At 39.1% G+C, this 15,248-nt stretch overlaps 1 protein-coding gene and 1 long non-coding RNA gene across 5 annotated transcripts in view; both read left to right on the top strand.

Annotated features, from left to right (window-relative positions):
* The first annotated feature begins 367 nt into the window (after window positions 1-367).
* LOC105834520 (nucleolysin TIAR) overlaps window positions 368-15,248 on the top strand; it is a 532,534-nt gene continuing 517,653 nt past the window's right edge. For all 4 annotated transcript variants that reach the window (XM_036295528.1, XM_036295525.1, XM_036295527.1 and 1 more), the window contains exons 1-2: window positions 368-468; window positions 1,587-1,683. In XM_036295528.1, coding sequence (XP_036151421.1) covers window positions 383-468; window positions 1,587-1,683 — 183 coding nt within the window. In that variant the 5' untranslated portion in view covers window positions 368-382. The remainder of the gene's footprint in view (window positions 469-1,586; window positions 1,684-15,248) is intronic.
* Window positions 9,595-14,085, top strand: LOC118648917. Its single transcript, XR_004965509.1, has 2 exons — window positions 9,595-13,108; window positions 13,340-14,085. It is a non-coding gene; the product is annotated as an uncharacterized LOC118648917 (long non-coding RNA).

The following is a 15,248-nucleotide window of genomic DNA, read 5'->3' as shown; positions in this document are numbered from 1 at the left end:
ATAAACGTTTTTATTTGTAAGAGTTCAGTGTAAAAAGGCAATTACAGTAAAAAGGAATATAAAATTTATACGATACATTTAAAACTGTACTTACGTTTAAACACGAGTTGATAGTTTTATTCAAAACAAGGAAATTTCGAAGAAAAGTATTACTGATTGCTTACTGAAATATAAGTATAAATTAGTTTATTTAATCGTTTTTGTTATTCAAAATATTAAAATAATTTAGAACTTGCCATTTATTCTGCACTTTGGCAGGCTATTTGGCAGTCTGCAAGATTCACGCACGCGCTAACAGCTTGCAATTCCATTATTAGGAGACTTTAGACCTTCTATGCTCTAGTTGCATTTAAGTAAAATTAGTCGATTCTAGCATGTAAGTATGCGAGAAGCCGTTGTGTTTAACGGTTCGTCGCGGTGTGAAGTAATTTTGGACGTCGACATGACAGATGATACACCAAAAACTTTGTGAGTATTTTTTTGAATGCTTTTCGGGATATTAATTCAATCAATATGGTTATAAATATTAATGTGCAACGAAAAATACAATATATATTTGTTTTATTACTTTTAATTTGAATTATTTATTTCTTTTTTTATTTTTTAGTAATATTTTTGTAATGTTTTTGTTGCTTAATTATTTTTTATAATTGCGTTTTTATGTTGAAAAACGATTAATGCTGGATTTATAATATAACATATATAACACATAGTTGCAATTCTGGATCGATATCTATATGCAACTTAAAATGTTATTGTATAGGCAATTTGACCCTTTAACGTTCAGTCTCCTACATCAAGTTTCTCTTCCTGTGATTAAATGAAGAAATGTTATGGTCGTCCGAGCTTAGTTTATGTACGTCCGTATTGTGGTGCATTTTATTCCGCGATACGTATAACGAGTTAATGGCAACTTTATGCGCGGCTCCGATGACATTAACTACTGCTCTATTCCCGCTCAGCTCACGTAACAGTCGCCCGTATTATCGTATTGTTTCCTGAAGCACTCTTCATTGTTCTTCCATTACGGAAATCGAGCTCCAGCTACTAGTTTAGAATTTATCGTGCGATACGTACCGTAGTGCGTCGTATATGGTATACATTTCGGAAATTTGGATTTTTGCCTATTTCCGCTCTAATTCGACTGTTGGACATATGGGTTTCTGGCACGTATCCATTCTTCGCTATATTCTCTAGAACAACTTACCGCTTCGTGACTGTGCTATTACGAAGATTTGGCGAACAAATTCAAATTTTAAATTAATTACTTAGTTTTCCGTCATATTTTATGTTAATGACATAGATTATATCCAAAAAATATAATTAGAGCTATTAATTTGCATAATTTAAAAATAAAAGAAATAATTTTTACATCTATTAAAATTATTGTCACGTTTATATTTGTGTTATAAGTTATATTATTATAAAAAAATATTTTAAGAAGACGTAGAAGTTTCTTTTACTTATTTTTTTAAAACTAATTTAAAAAAATTAAATTTTATTAAATAGAATTAATAATTAAAAAATAATAAATACCATAATATTTATTTAATTAAAAGTTTTTTTAATTACTATTATTAATTTAGGTATGTGGGCAACTTGGATCATGCTGTGTCGGAAGATTTATTGTGTGCTCTGTTTTCGCATATTGGCAGCGTTAAAAGTTGCAAGATCATCAAAGAGGTAAGATATTATTACCTTTTCTGTAATATAACAATGATATTTGCGCAAAATATTCGTTAAAATTTATTTTATAATTTTTTAAAATACTTTAAAATATCATGGTAAATGTAAATAAGTATCAAATTATACAATAATTACAGACTTTTACAGTAATGTTAGATATTTACTGACGTATTATTGTAAAATATCTATAATTGGCAGTCAATTAATTTTGGCTCATCAAAGTTACACGGATGATTGTGGCCATTTACGTGATATGTTATCACGATTGAAGTGGACCGAGACAAGCCAGTTTCTCTCTTGTGATCTGCGAGCTCCACCCTCAAAGATCATATCGTTTGCACGAAAGCCCGCATTAAAGCAGGCAGTTCTGTCGTTATATCGATAGTCGCGCGAGTTGGTGAATATACATCTTACTCAACGTTACCGCATTAATAGTCGTTTAGTTCTCGTAACGTAATATAATCTCTTCATTCCTTAGAATAATTCCAGTCTAGTGAAACATTAATTTAATTTTTTAAATTGTTTTTATTTAAAAGTAATTATTAGTTTTGATTTTTATTCCAATCTTTCTACAAAAATATGAGTAAAAATTGTAAATAAAATTAATTTTAAACAGTTAAATATTTTTAACAAGAAAATTATTAACTAAAATTTAATTACTAAGCACCTCTATAGTGGCTTTCCTCTAAACAATCATTTAGAACAAAGAGTTACTATATATGTGTAAATAGTGTAGCTAGTGTATAGTTCTTTTTTTTATATTTTAATATTTCTTCATCATTATATGAGTATCAAACAAAAAATATAAAATCCCTTCTTTCATTTCTTTCTTTTTTGTCTTTCTTCTTTAATTATGTTTGATTGTGTTTCTCGATGAAATTGTGCGTACAGCAATACAGTTCTGTGTTCAACTCACGTAGCTAAAGTGATGAAATAAAAGAAATAATAAAAATTGTAGATATATTTCTTAAGATGATTTTTTGATAGCATTCCACAGATCTATACGTTTTCAAGAATTAAATATTTTGAGAAAATAAATACAGTTACGAGATAATTTGCTGCAGAGATATAAATTAATAAATTTTTATTAAAATATTATAATTTAGCAGGTTTTAAGTCTCAAATCACAAATCAATCTGTAAACGTTATACTTTTATCTTTTTTATTTTTATTGTAAAGAATTACTTTTGTAAGATTCTACCTTTAACCAACGTATCTTTTTTTAATTTATTATGAATTTATTAATAATATTATAAAATAATAATACTGATAAAATAAAAAAGTAAGTACAATTTCAAAAAAATATTGATCATCTAAAAGTGACATTAACGTTATAAGTCGAAGATTAATAATCCTTAAGTAAAAGTAGTCTCCTATCCTATCTAAAAAAAGGCATGTAAAGTCGATTGCTTGCATTTCTCGAAGATCATTGTTGTCGCTTTTCCGCGATGCCAATTGATTCTCTCGCTGCGCTTACTTCGTGTTGCAAGAGTAGCTGTCATTGCAATTGAATTTTGACAGCTCTCAAATTTGTATAAATATTATCATATACATTTATTGTTGTAATTTATTTTTAAAAGGTAAAAAATAAAAAGTTAAGTAGCGCGCGCGAAGCACGCGTCTGTGGTGTCTAGTGGTATATAAACTTGAAATATTTTTTATATTCTTTGATAATAATGGTATAAATATTTATTTTAAATATTTTTATAAATGTTTATCATAATTTTTTTAATACCTGACAAACTCAGACATAAAAATATGTACAAATAATTTAGCTTCCGAAACGGACCAATCTCCAATTTAGTTCAAATTTTGGAAACTTTATTTAGTGAAAAAAAACATATGCAAGGATTTTTGGCAACACAAAAAAAATTTTTTTAAATGTCGGTAAGTAGGAAATCCATAATTTCTAGACAAAAATTTAAATGTGTGTGTGTGTGCTTGTGTGTGACCACAGCGAAGCAATGTCTTTGTTTACTTTTTTTATGGGTGTACATGTAAAATGAGTAAGTGTTAATTCCGTTACCAGACATTGTATTGAAAACCTGCAAACATATGTGAACTTTACTTTGTTTGCAGTGTGCATGGGTTAGCGACTTGGATGGGGTGCTTGCGTGAGTGAGAGTGAGTGAGTGAGGAGTAAGTGAGGAGTGAGTGAGTGAGTGAATGAGAGTGAGTAAGGAGTAAGTGAGTGAGTGAGTGAGTGAGTGAGTGAGGAGTGAGCGAAGAGTGAGCCAGTTAGTGAGCAACGAGTAAGCGAGGAGTAAGCCAGTGAGTGAGCAAGGAGTGGGCGAGAAGTGTGTGAAAAATGAGCAAGGAGTGAGCGAGGAGTGAGCGAGGAGTGAGCCGGGAGTGAGCGAGGAGTGAGCCGGGAGTGAGCCGGGAGTGAGTCGGGAGTGATTCAGGAGTGAGCCAGGAGTGAGCCAGGAGTGAGCCAGGAGTGAGCGAGTAAGTGAGCCAAGAGTGAGCCGGAAGTAATTCAAGAGTGAGCTGGGAGTGAGCCGGGAGTGAGCCAAAAATGAGCCGGGAGTGAGCCGGGAGTGAGCCAGGAGTGATTCAGGAATGAGCCAGGAGTGAGCCAGGAGTGAGCGAGTGAGTGAGCAAAAAGTGAGCAAGGAGTGAGCGAGGAGTAAGCCAAGAGTGAGCCGGGAGTGAGCCGGGAGTGAGCGAGGAGGGAGCGAGGAGGGAGCCAAGAGTGAGCCGGGAGTAAGTCGAGAGTGAGCGAGGAGTGAGCCGGGAGTGAGCCGGGAGTGAGCTGGGAGTGAGCCGGGAGTGAGCCGGGAGTGAGCCAAAAATGAGCCGGGAGTGAGCCGGGAATGAGCCGGGAGTGAGCCGGGAGTGAGCCAGGAGTGATTCAGGAGTGAGCCAGGAGTGAGCCAGAAGTGAGCGAGTGAGTGAGTGAGGAGTAAGCCAAAAGTGAGCCGGGAGTGAGCCGGGAGTGAGCCGGGAGTAAGCCGGGAGTGAGCCGGGAGTGAGCTGGGAGTGAGCCGGGAGTGAGCCGGGAGTGAGCCAAAAATGAGCCGGGAGTGAGCCGGGAATGAGCCGGGAGTGAGCCGGGAGTGAGCCGAGAGTGAGCCAGGAGTGAGCGAGTAAGTGAGCGAGGAGTGAGCGAGGAGTGAGCGAGGAGTAAGCCAGGAGTGAGCCGGGAGTGAGCCGGGAGTAAGCCGGGAGTGAACGAGGAGTGAGCCGGGAGTGAGCGAGGAGTGAGCCGGGAGTGAGCCAGTGAGTGAGCAAGGAGTGGGCGAGGAGTGAGCCGGGAGTGAGCAAGTGAGTAAGCAAAAAGTGAGCGAGGAGTAAGTCAAGAGTGAGCGAAGAGTAAATCAAGAGTGAGCCGGGAGTGAGCCGGGAGTGAGCGAGGAGTGAGCGAGGAGGGAGCCAAGAGTGAGCCGGGAGTAAGCCGAGAGTGAGCGAGGAGTGAGCCGGGAGTGAGCCGGGAGTGAGCCGGGAGTGAGCCAGGAGTGAGCGAAGAGTGAGCCGGGAGTGAGCCGGGAGTGAGCCGGGAGTGAGCTGGAAGTGAGCTGGGAGTGAGCCGGGAGTGAGCCAAAAATGAGCCGGGAGTGAGCCGGGAGTGAGCCAGGAGTGATTCAGGAATGAGCCAGGAGTGAGCCAGGAGTGAGCGAGTGAGTAAGCAAAAAGTGAGCGAGGAGTAAGTCAAGAGTGAGCGAAGAGTAAATCAAGAGTGAGCCGGGAGTGAGCCGGGAGTGAGTCGGGAGTGATTCAGGAGTGAGCCAGGAGTGAGCCAGGAGTGAGCCAGGAGTGAGCGAGTAAGTGAGCCAAGAGTGAGCCGGAAGTAATTCAAGAGTGAGCTGGGAGTGAGCCGGGAGTGAGCCAAAAATGAGCCGGGAGTGAGCCGGGAGTGAGCCAGGAGTGATTCAGGAATGAGCCAGGAGTGAGCCAGGAGTGAGCGAGTGAGTGAGCAAAAAGTGAGCAAGGAGTGAGCGAGGAGTAAGCCAAGAGTGAGCCGGGAGTGAGCCGGGAGTGAGCGAGGAGGGAGCGAGGAGGGAGCCAAGAGTGAGCCGGGAGTAAGTCGAGAGTGAGCGAGGAGTGAGCCGGGAGTGAGCCGGGAGTGAGCTGGGAGTGAGCCGGGAGTGAGCCGGGAGTGAGCCAAAAATGAGCCGGGAGTGAGCCGGGAATGAGCCGGGAGTGAGCCGGGAGTGAGCCAGGAGTGATTCAGGAGTGAGCCAGGAGTGAGCCAGAAGTGAGCGAGTGAGTGAGTGAGGAGTAAGCCAAAAGTGAGCCGGGAGTGAGCCGGGAGTGAGCCGGAAGTAAGCCGGGAGTGAGCCGGGAGTGAGCTGGGAGTGAGCCGGGAGTGAGCCGGGAGTGAGCCAAAAATGAGCCGGGAGTGAGCCGGGAATGAGCCGGGAGTGAGCCGGGAGTGAGCCGAGAGTGAGCCAGGAGTGAGCGAGTAAGTGAGCGAGGAGTGAGCGAGGAGTGAGCGAGGAGTAAGCCAGGAGTGAGCCGGGAGTGAGCCGGGAGTAAGCCGGGAGTGAACGAGGAGTGAGCCGGGAGTGAGCGAGGAGTGAGCCGGGAGTGAGCCAGTGAGTGAGCAAGGAGTGGGCGAGGAGTGAGCCGGGAGTGAGCAAGTGAGTAAGCAAAAAGTGAGCGAGGAGTAAGTCAAGAGTGAGCGAAGAGTAAATCAAGAGTGAGCCGGGAGTGAGCCGGGAGTGAGCGAGGAGTGAGCGAGGAGGGAGCCAAGAGTGAGCCGGGAGTAAGCCGAGAGTGAGCGAGGAGTGAGCCGGGAGTGAGCCGGGAGTGAGCCGGGAGTGAGCCAGGAGTGAGCGAAGAGTGAGCCGGGAGTGAGCCGGGAGTGAGCCGGGAGTGAGCTGGAAGTGAGCTGGGAGTGAGCCGGGAGTGAGCCAAAAATGAGCCGGGAGTGAGCCGGGAGTGAGCCAGGAGTGATTCAGGAATGAGCCAGGAGTGAGCCAGGAGTGAGCGAGTGAGTAAGCAAAAAGTGAGCGAGGAGTAAGTCAAGAGTGAGCGAAGAGTAAATCAAGAGTGAGCCGGGAGTGAGCCGGGAGTGAGCGAGGAGTGAGCGAGGAGGGAGCCAAGAGTGAGCCGGGAGTAAGCCGAGAGTGAGCGAGGAGTGAGCCGGGAGTGAGCCGGGAGTGAGCTGGGAGTGAGCCGGGAGTAAGCCGGGAGTGAGCCAAAAATGAGCCGGGAGTGAGCCGGGAATGAGCCGGGAGTGAGCCAGGAGTGAGCGAGGAGGGAGCCAAGAGTGAGCCGGGAGTAAGCCGAGAGTGAGCCGGGAGTGAGCCAGGAGTGAGCGAAGAGTGAGCCGGGAGTGAGCCGGGAGTGAGCCGGGAGTGAGCTGGAAGTGAGCTGGGAGTGAGCCGGGAGTGAGCCAAAAATGAGCCGGGAGTGAGCCGGGAGTGAGCCAGGAGTGATTCAGGAATGAGCCAGGAGTGAGCCAGGAGTGAGCGAGTGAGTAAGCAAAAAGTGAGCGAGGAGTAAGTCAAGAGTGAGCGAAGAGTAAATCAAGAGTGAGCCGGGAGTGAGCCGGGAGTGAGCGAGGAGTGAGCGAGGAGGGAGCCAAGAGTGAGCCGGGAGTAAGCCGAGAGTGAGCGAGGAGTGAGCCGGGAGTGAGCCGGGAGTGAGCTGGGAGTGAGCCGGGAGTAAGCCGGGAGTGAGCCAAAAATGAGCCGGGAGTGAGCCGGGAATGAGCCGGGAGTGAGCCAGGAGTGAGCCAGGAGTGAGCGAGTGAGTGAGCAAAAAGTGAGCGAGGAGTGAGTGAGGAGTAAGCCAAGAGTGAGCCGGGAGTGAGCCGGGAGTAAGCCGGGAGTGAGCCGGGAGTGAGCTGGGAGTGAGCCGGGAGTGAGCCGGGAGTGAGCCAAAAATGAGCCGGGAGTGAGCCGGGAATGAGCCGGGAGTGAGCCGGGAGTGAGCCAGGAGTGAGCGAGTAAGTGAGCGAGGAGTGAGCGAGGAGTGAGCGAGGAGTAAGCCAGGAGTGAGCCGGGAGTGAGCCGGGAGTAAGCCGGGAGTGAGCCGGGAGTGAGCCAAGAGTGAGCCGAGAGTAAGCCGGGAGTGAGCGAGGAGTGAGCCGGGAGTGAGCGATAAGTGAGCCGGGAGTGAGCGAGTGAGTGAGCGAGGAGTGAGCCGGGAGTGAGCCGGGAGTGAGCCAGGAGTGAGCGAGTGAGTGAGCGAGGAGTGAGCCGGGAGTGAGCCGGGAGTGAGCCGGAAGTAAGCCGGGAGTGAGCGAGGAATGAGCCAGGAGTAAGCCGGGAGTGAGCCAGGAATGAGCGAAGAGTGAGCCGGGAGTGAGCCGGGAGTGAGCCGGGAGTGAGCCGGGAGTGAGCCGGGAGTGAGCGAGGAGTGAGCCAGTGAGTGACTGAGTGTGTGAGTGAGTAAGTGAAAAAAGGTGCAAGAGAGGAAGCAAACGAGCGAGCGTAACTAGATAAATATGTAGCTAGGTAGCTAGATAGCAGTAAGTATGCAAGTAGGTATGTATGTTGGTATGTATGTATGTAGGTAAGTATGTAGGTATGTATGTATAATTAAACTTTACATTTTTTTATTTAAAATTGCAGAAGACGTTTGATTAATGTAAACAAAAGATAGAGAAAATCAAATTGCAATTATTATTATTTTTAAAGTAAAAAGTCAAATAGCGCGCGCTTGTAATGTTCTAGTAAAACTAAAACTTAGCAATCTGTCAACAAACAGAGAATTAGTTATTTTATTGGAAGAAACAATAACGTTTTGCAGAAACATGCGTTTACTTATGCACTTACATGAATGCATGCGAAAACAACAGACAGAAACGTAAACGCCCACAATCGTAATTACAAAACAGCGTGCAGACATGACAGACGCGCGATGGTACCAAATACCAAGATCTGTACAATTTTCTCCTTGAATTCTTGTGTAAAATTTAACCTCTCACTTATTTCTCCCCGTCTCTTTCAACTCGTTATATATTATTTTCTTTCTATATTGGTCGGTTGCATGCACCAACGAGATATACGCTCGTTGCACGATGCGGTTTCGTGCGACGTAACACTTGTTCATCATCCACCTTCGTGTATACGTCACACAAAGTTTTTTTTCCTCATCGTCACTGTTCTTCCCTTGTTTCCTGCAACTCGTTTTTTCTTCCTTCATTAAGCAGCAAGTATATAAGCAATATGTTGCCTATCACGGAAGATATTATGTATAGCTCGGGAAGTAATATTAGCAAGGTATGTCAGGCTCATTTTTTCGTACATGTTTTGCGATTAAAGACACTAAAAAAGTAATTTATAAAAAATAGACAAAAGAAATTAAAAAGTTATTGCTTTATTTTTTATGTTTACCGCGTTCTGCTAATAATTTTTCAATTTCGACTAAATTTTAATTAATATTCTAGAAGAACGCATATATGTTTAATATTATAATTTATAATTTAATATTATTGCATAATATATGTATTATATTATTATTGTAAATATACAAATATAGTTTAAATTAGCACAATATAAAAAACAATATAACTAAAACATATTTTCTATGCTACTATTATATATTTCTTATAAGATTAATGTTAATAAATTTTTGTGAAATTTAATTTAACGGTATAAATGTTATACAAAAGTTATTATTTGCTATTATTAATAACAAATAATAATTTTACATGTATGCATTCATATATACATATGTGTATATAGTATACTAATATTAATATAAAGTAAAAAAATTCCATCAAAATGTAGATAAATTTCACGTGCTAGTTTTTTCTCAGTTGAATAAATAAATATTGCCAAAAAACCAAATTGTTGATTTTACTAACTCCCTAAAAATATTCGTCAATTAAATATTAAAAAAATAAAATGGCTATTAATTTTTCTTTTTAGTACAAACATTACAAACTAATTTATTTCAAAACTAATTTTGCTTTTAGTTTCTAACAATTATCATTAATATCTAATAATATTGAATAGTAGCAATGCACTAATTAATTTTACTTTAAACATTGACACATACGTTTATTAAATAAAATTTATCATTTTATCATAAAACGCAAAATTGTGAAAGTATCATGGAGATTAGTACTCAAATTATTATATTTTACATCAAGAAGATAAAGTAATGTGGGATACAGAAAAAAATTCTCTATTAAAGTCAAGCTTAATATAATTACATTATTGTGACAATGTTTGCAATAAATGGCAAAATGTTATTCAATTTTTTTTCTAGTGTATAAGATATTATTTCTGTAATTATTCTGAACAACTATATAGCAACAATAATATTACATTATCTATAGATGATATTAAGAATTGCTGCTCCGCTTAATTATCAAATTATCTTAATGATTAAATTGATGATAATTTTTAAGAAAGTCGCCATTAACACTTAGCGTAACATTTTTGTGGTTAAATCGTGTGTAACAGCTTAAAATTAATATGTAACAAGACTATATTTTGCACCTTCTAGAATGATTATTGAATACGTTTTAATAAAAATCCATAAATAATGGAATATGTTGCGGTCAAAGTCCACAAGTTTTCTATTACTGACATACAAGAGACAATTTTACTTCCTGATTTACGTGACGAAAAGTAGGAAGAACATATGCTTTCACTTTTTCTCGTATAATCATATGTAACATAATGCTAATTACTAGTGTGAAGGATGTTAACAGATTATTCACTTCCTTTTTAGCAGGCTAAATGTTAATACGGGATCGTCGTAATGTGACACTTAACATGAATAAAATGTTCATCGCATTTTTTTACATTTTGTTCTTCAATTTCGTTCGATGCTGAATGCTGGTGTCGGGCGTATCTGTCACGATCTGTCAAGTAAAAAGCGCGATATCTTCTCGATATCTTTGATATCGACTACGCAGAAATGTGCTTCAGTACCTGTCTAAAATATTTGCTGATAAATACTAAATAGAATGCGTTATATTTGTAAGCCATTTAACAAAAAGGTTAATGTAAATTATTCAAAATTGATTTATAACTCGTAATTCATTGACAAAAATAAAAAGAGAAAATATTATTAAAAATATATAAACGTACATAATCACAAGATCTAATTAATAGTAACAAATTCTTTAATGCGATTCTTTACCATATAGAAGAATGAGCGCTTTATTTTCCGTTTGAGTTATTAAAATTAATGTAGTTATATACTACTTGGGACATCGAATCACTATTCTCTACGACGACACCGTCGTTTCGATAGTTAATGTGTATCAATATTTTACGTATTCCGCATAAGCAGCGCGGTAGGTATTTGCGTTTATTAGCTATAAACCCTCTGCAGGTGGGGCTCGTCGCTGCGGGACGGATTTATGGACCGTGCACTTTCCGAGAAAATGACGGTCCGTAGACGAAGCTTTGTACATTATGTGTTGTTGTGGAAAAGTGCTGAATGTGCATCAATATTCGACAATGTACGTTGATATTGATGGTATTTACAATTAATGAAATAATTGTTGGAAATTTATCTTGTATTATAAAATGTTCAGTTAACTCAGAAAATTTATTAAAAAAAATACAAAATAATTAAAATTAATCACTTTATATCAGATCACGAAAATTAGTTCTTCAGATCAAATATAAAAGCAGCATAATTTCAAGTTTAATTTGGGTTTCTAAAATTTCATCATTGTTCTTTATCTCAAATTTCCTTTTTCAAAAGTCTTCCTTTTTTTAATTTTGCCTTCCAAGATAGAAATATTCTTTAAACGTTTCAGCAAAATATTTGGAACATGCTTCATTCTTCTTAATTGAATTTAGACGGAATGCTCAGGTGGGTCTTTCTATTGTACGTCAGACCAGGTGATGCAACTCCACTCTATCTCGTTATTTCTGATGCTATATTCCGCTACCTCGTTAATTTACACGCGACTAAATGAAAGGTGTATTTGGACATGCGACAGCGTAATATTAAGATAGTATATACATTTGTGTAACAAGGTATAATTCATGAATATATATTTACGAAGAAATAATACTAAGATCTCTGATTAAATCTATAAGGTTGTACTTATTCTGTTTAAAAAAAAATTAAAAAGCGAGAGACTTTTTTAATAAATACAATTTATCTTTTGTGTAGTCAAGTTTTTTTTTACATCTATTATACGGAAACAATATACCAATCTTGTTATTTTAAAAATAAATTTGTTATTACATTGCATATAATATACATATCTGCCATGGAATGTTAAGAAATAAAATAACTTCGTATTTAGGATCGCAAATATATGTCTAATATCAGTTTACTTGAAGCGACAGCAATGCGTCTCCCTCGCCAAATTTGATACATGCGGCTAAAATTGACATTGTATGCGCACAACGTTCATACAGGATGCAGAAAAGATCGTTCATCATTTCGCATAGCATGCAGTCGGATATAGAGAACATGGAAAACGTCATAGGAAGTGGATTCTGAGAATACTTTCAAACTATTTTCTTCGCGACGTTATAGCAAAAACGTAAAGTACGGTTGCTTTCGGCACAATTGATCGTTGTGCAACGTAAGTTCTCTTGTACGCATAAATATGATAGCGATATGGAAATTTTACTTAATGCTAGAGAGATGGAAACTTTTAAGAATCCCATTTATCAAAGTTTCGCGACGGTTGCAAGTCCGCGGTAAATTTTATTTTGGAAAACTTTATTTTAAAGAATCGAGCATGCATGTAACGCGCTCGAAAGACTGGTCTATGTCGATTGTTGCAGATATTATAGACATTTTTATCATTCTCAGTCTCCCATTAAAATTTATATGTTTAAACAGTTTTTACAACAGTTCAGTGTAAATTTTATTTGTATAAAGTTGATTACGATGTTTGTAACAAAATTGTTGTTTATTATTGTTCTATGTGGATGTTTTCTCTAAATATGCTCTCTCTTTTCCAATATATTTATATATTTTGAATAAATATTGAGAAGTTCACGACGCTGCTGTTATTTGAAAGTTTACGAGAGGTACTTGAACCATCCAAGACACACGTACACTCACACATACATACGCCACGATTGCCTCTAGCATGCGTATGTATATCGATATTCTCGTTCTGCCGAATGTTCGACATGCCCCACGGATATGAGGGGCTCGCGTACGTTCGCATCGACATACTAACTAAGCGGGATTGCAGTTAAACAGACGTTGCACGTATTTGCGACGTGTGGTGTAAAGTCCGTTTCCGTAATTCGAATTAATAGAACTGTGCACCACCGTCGTCGCCTTCATCATCACTATCATCGTCACCGCTGCCAGCCTCCAAGTTAAAGGCAGCCTATTCCCGGGAACCTCTCGGCGCATTCGAGCAAACGAGCCGCGACAGTCGAGCGAAATGCAATTTCGAGGACGAGCGGCGGTATGCCGGGGTTTGAAGACAGAACAGGAAGGGGGATGGTTTAAGAAGAAGGAGATGAGAAGGAGTGAGGATCAGCGTGTCGTTTCGAGAGCTGCTCGATACATAGTACGTGAGGTAACGAGAATTTTATGCGAGAGCACATCTCCTCTCTCGCCTTCGCTCTTTTCGCTTATTCTTTCTCTCTTCTTCTTTCTTTTATACCTCCGTTTCTTCTTTCATTTCTTCTTTCCTTCCCTCCTTTTTATTTCCTTTCTTTACTTCCTTCCTTCCTTCCTTCTTTCTTCTCCTTCATCTTCGTCTATCGCTTCTTGCAAGAAGAATCGCAGTACAGAATGTATCTTGTAGGTAACCGTGACGGACAGAAAAGAAAAGAGAGGATATGTCTCCAATTTCCTAAGTAACTTCTGTTCTTCTGCGGATACCAAGTCCGCTGCATTTTCGTGTAGATGTACGCTCGTAAGGAAAAAACAAGGACTGGGCTTATTGTCACGTGTGCATACGTACGCACGATATATCTATGATATACCTATTCGTGATCATCCACTGTAAATATAGAATGAATAAAATAGGAGAAAGTACTGTATTATAGTAATTTTAATATAAAAGAATCCAATGAGAGAGGGAGAGAGAGAGAGAGAGAGAGAGAGAGAGAGAGAGAGAGAGAGAGAGAGAGAGAGAGAGAGAGAGAGAAAAGGAGGGAGGAAGGGAGGGAGAGAGAGATCCTATGAATGACTGCCATTGACCATCTACAAGTATAGTGTATTATAAACAGTAATTATGTAAAAACTATCTTTAGATTCTTATATATTTTTAGTTTTTAACATATTATATATACTATATATATATATATACATATATGTTTTTCTTTGTTGGAGATATGTATACTTCGGGCACGTAGAAAGTCAAACTGGCTAGCAAATTGAGAGTTCGTGCCACGGTTTTGGCGAATTTCCAAGAAGGCAAGACTTTTCCTTGTTCGTTTCGTGAGCGACAATCGTCGTCCGAATTATCTGTGGGTGTCAGTGTAGAAGGTTCGATCGTTAGTGAAAAATACGATTACGAAATAAAGAAATAAACATTTTTTAATTGTTTATTGAAAGATGAATTTTTTGTGTAAAAAAATGTCCTCACATTATCTTGATATACAATAAAGTTAATGAATATTGCTTTATTAATTATATTTTAAAGAGAGAAAAATAAGATAGTGGGTAAAAATTATTAAATAGATTAAATTTAATATTATTACAATATTATAAAATATATAGATAGTTTTATATTATAAATTATTTACACAATGAAAACAACTTTATGTAAATTAATTCTTAAAATGTCATATTTATATGTTATATTTTTTTCCTAAATATGACTTAACTCTTTTTTCTTTTTACAAGTATTTGGTTCCTCTTATATTATTTACAAGCTATCCAATTTAAATATTTATAAATAAATATTATCTGAATAAATAGTAGTATTCCATTTTCAAAAATAAAAATTTCATTATTCGTATAATATGTAGGATCACTGTATTAAAAGGATCATGCGTGCCGCCTGACCTGTCCGACTAACACTACAAAGCACGTCTATGTAAGGCTTGGATTTCCATCCTGGGTAATTATTCTGGTAATTAACGTCGACGGTCATAAGGGTAGCGCGCAGCCGAATGGGCTGGGGTCGCCTGAGTTTATTACAAAGATATACGGCATCCGGAGACTCACACTCGTTCGCGTTTTGTACACGTGCGATGTATACTTTCACGCTTCCGGCGGCTACCCAGAGAATTTCAACTATTTCCGTGGATGATGGACGCTCCTGAAACTGTCCCGGTCGTTTGCAAAGCAACGTTACGGACAAACATGGGACTTAATAATGGGTGCGTTATCTATGTATTACGCGTAATCTATGTGCAAGTTCTGTCCCATATGTAATGCGCTAATTCAACTGCTAATTGCTAAAACACCTGTAAAACGTACATAACGAGAAAAAAGTGCTCCAACATAAATACCGTTCTTTTCAGCTACAACCCTTTATGTATTATGATTTTGTGTTAAGAATCTTATCTCTCGACATTAAAATTTTATGATTGTGAAAAGTGTGTTTAAATAGGAATTTTTTATATTACAAGAAAATCAGAAACCAAATTATGTTAAAATTGATAAATTATTTCTATGCTATATACAAATGAACATATGATTATATAGAAACTTTTAAAATGATTCCTTGAGCTTCAGTAAAGATAACATTCGTTATAAATTAT

Source organism: Monomorium pharaonis, chromosome 1, assembly GCF_013373865.1.
Source record: "Monomorium pharaonis isolate MP-MQ-018 chromosome 1, ASM1337386v2, whole genome shotgun sequence".
NCBI classification, from domain to species: Eukaryota; Metazoa; Arthropoda; class Insecta; order Hymenoptera; family Formicidae; genus Monomorium; species Monomorium pharaonis.
Note: the sequence above shows the minus strand (reverse complement) of the source record. Positions and strands in the feature narration are given on the sequence as shown.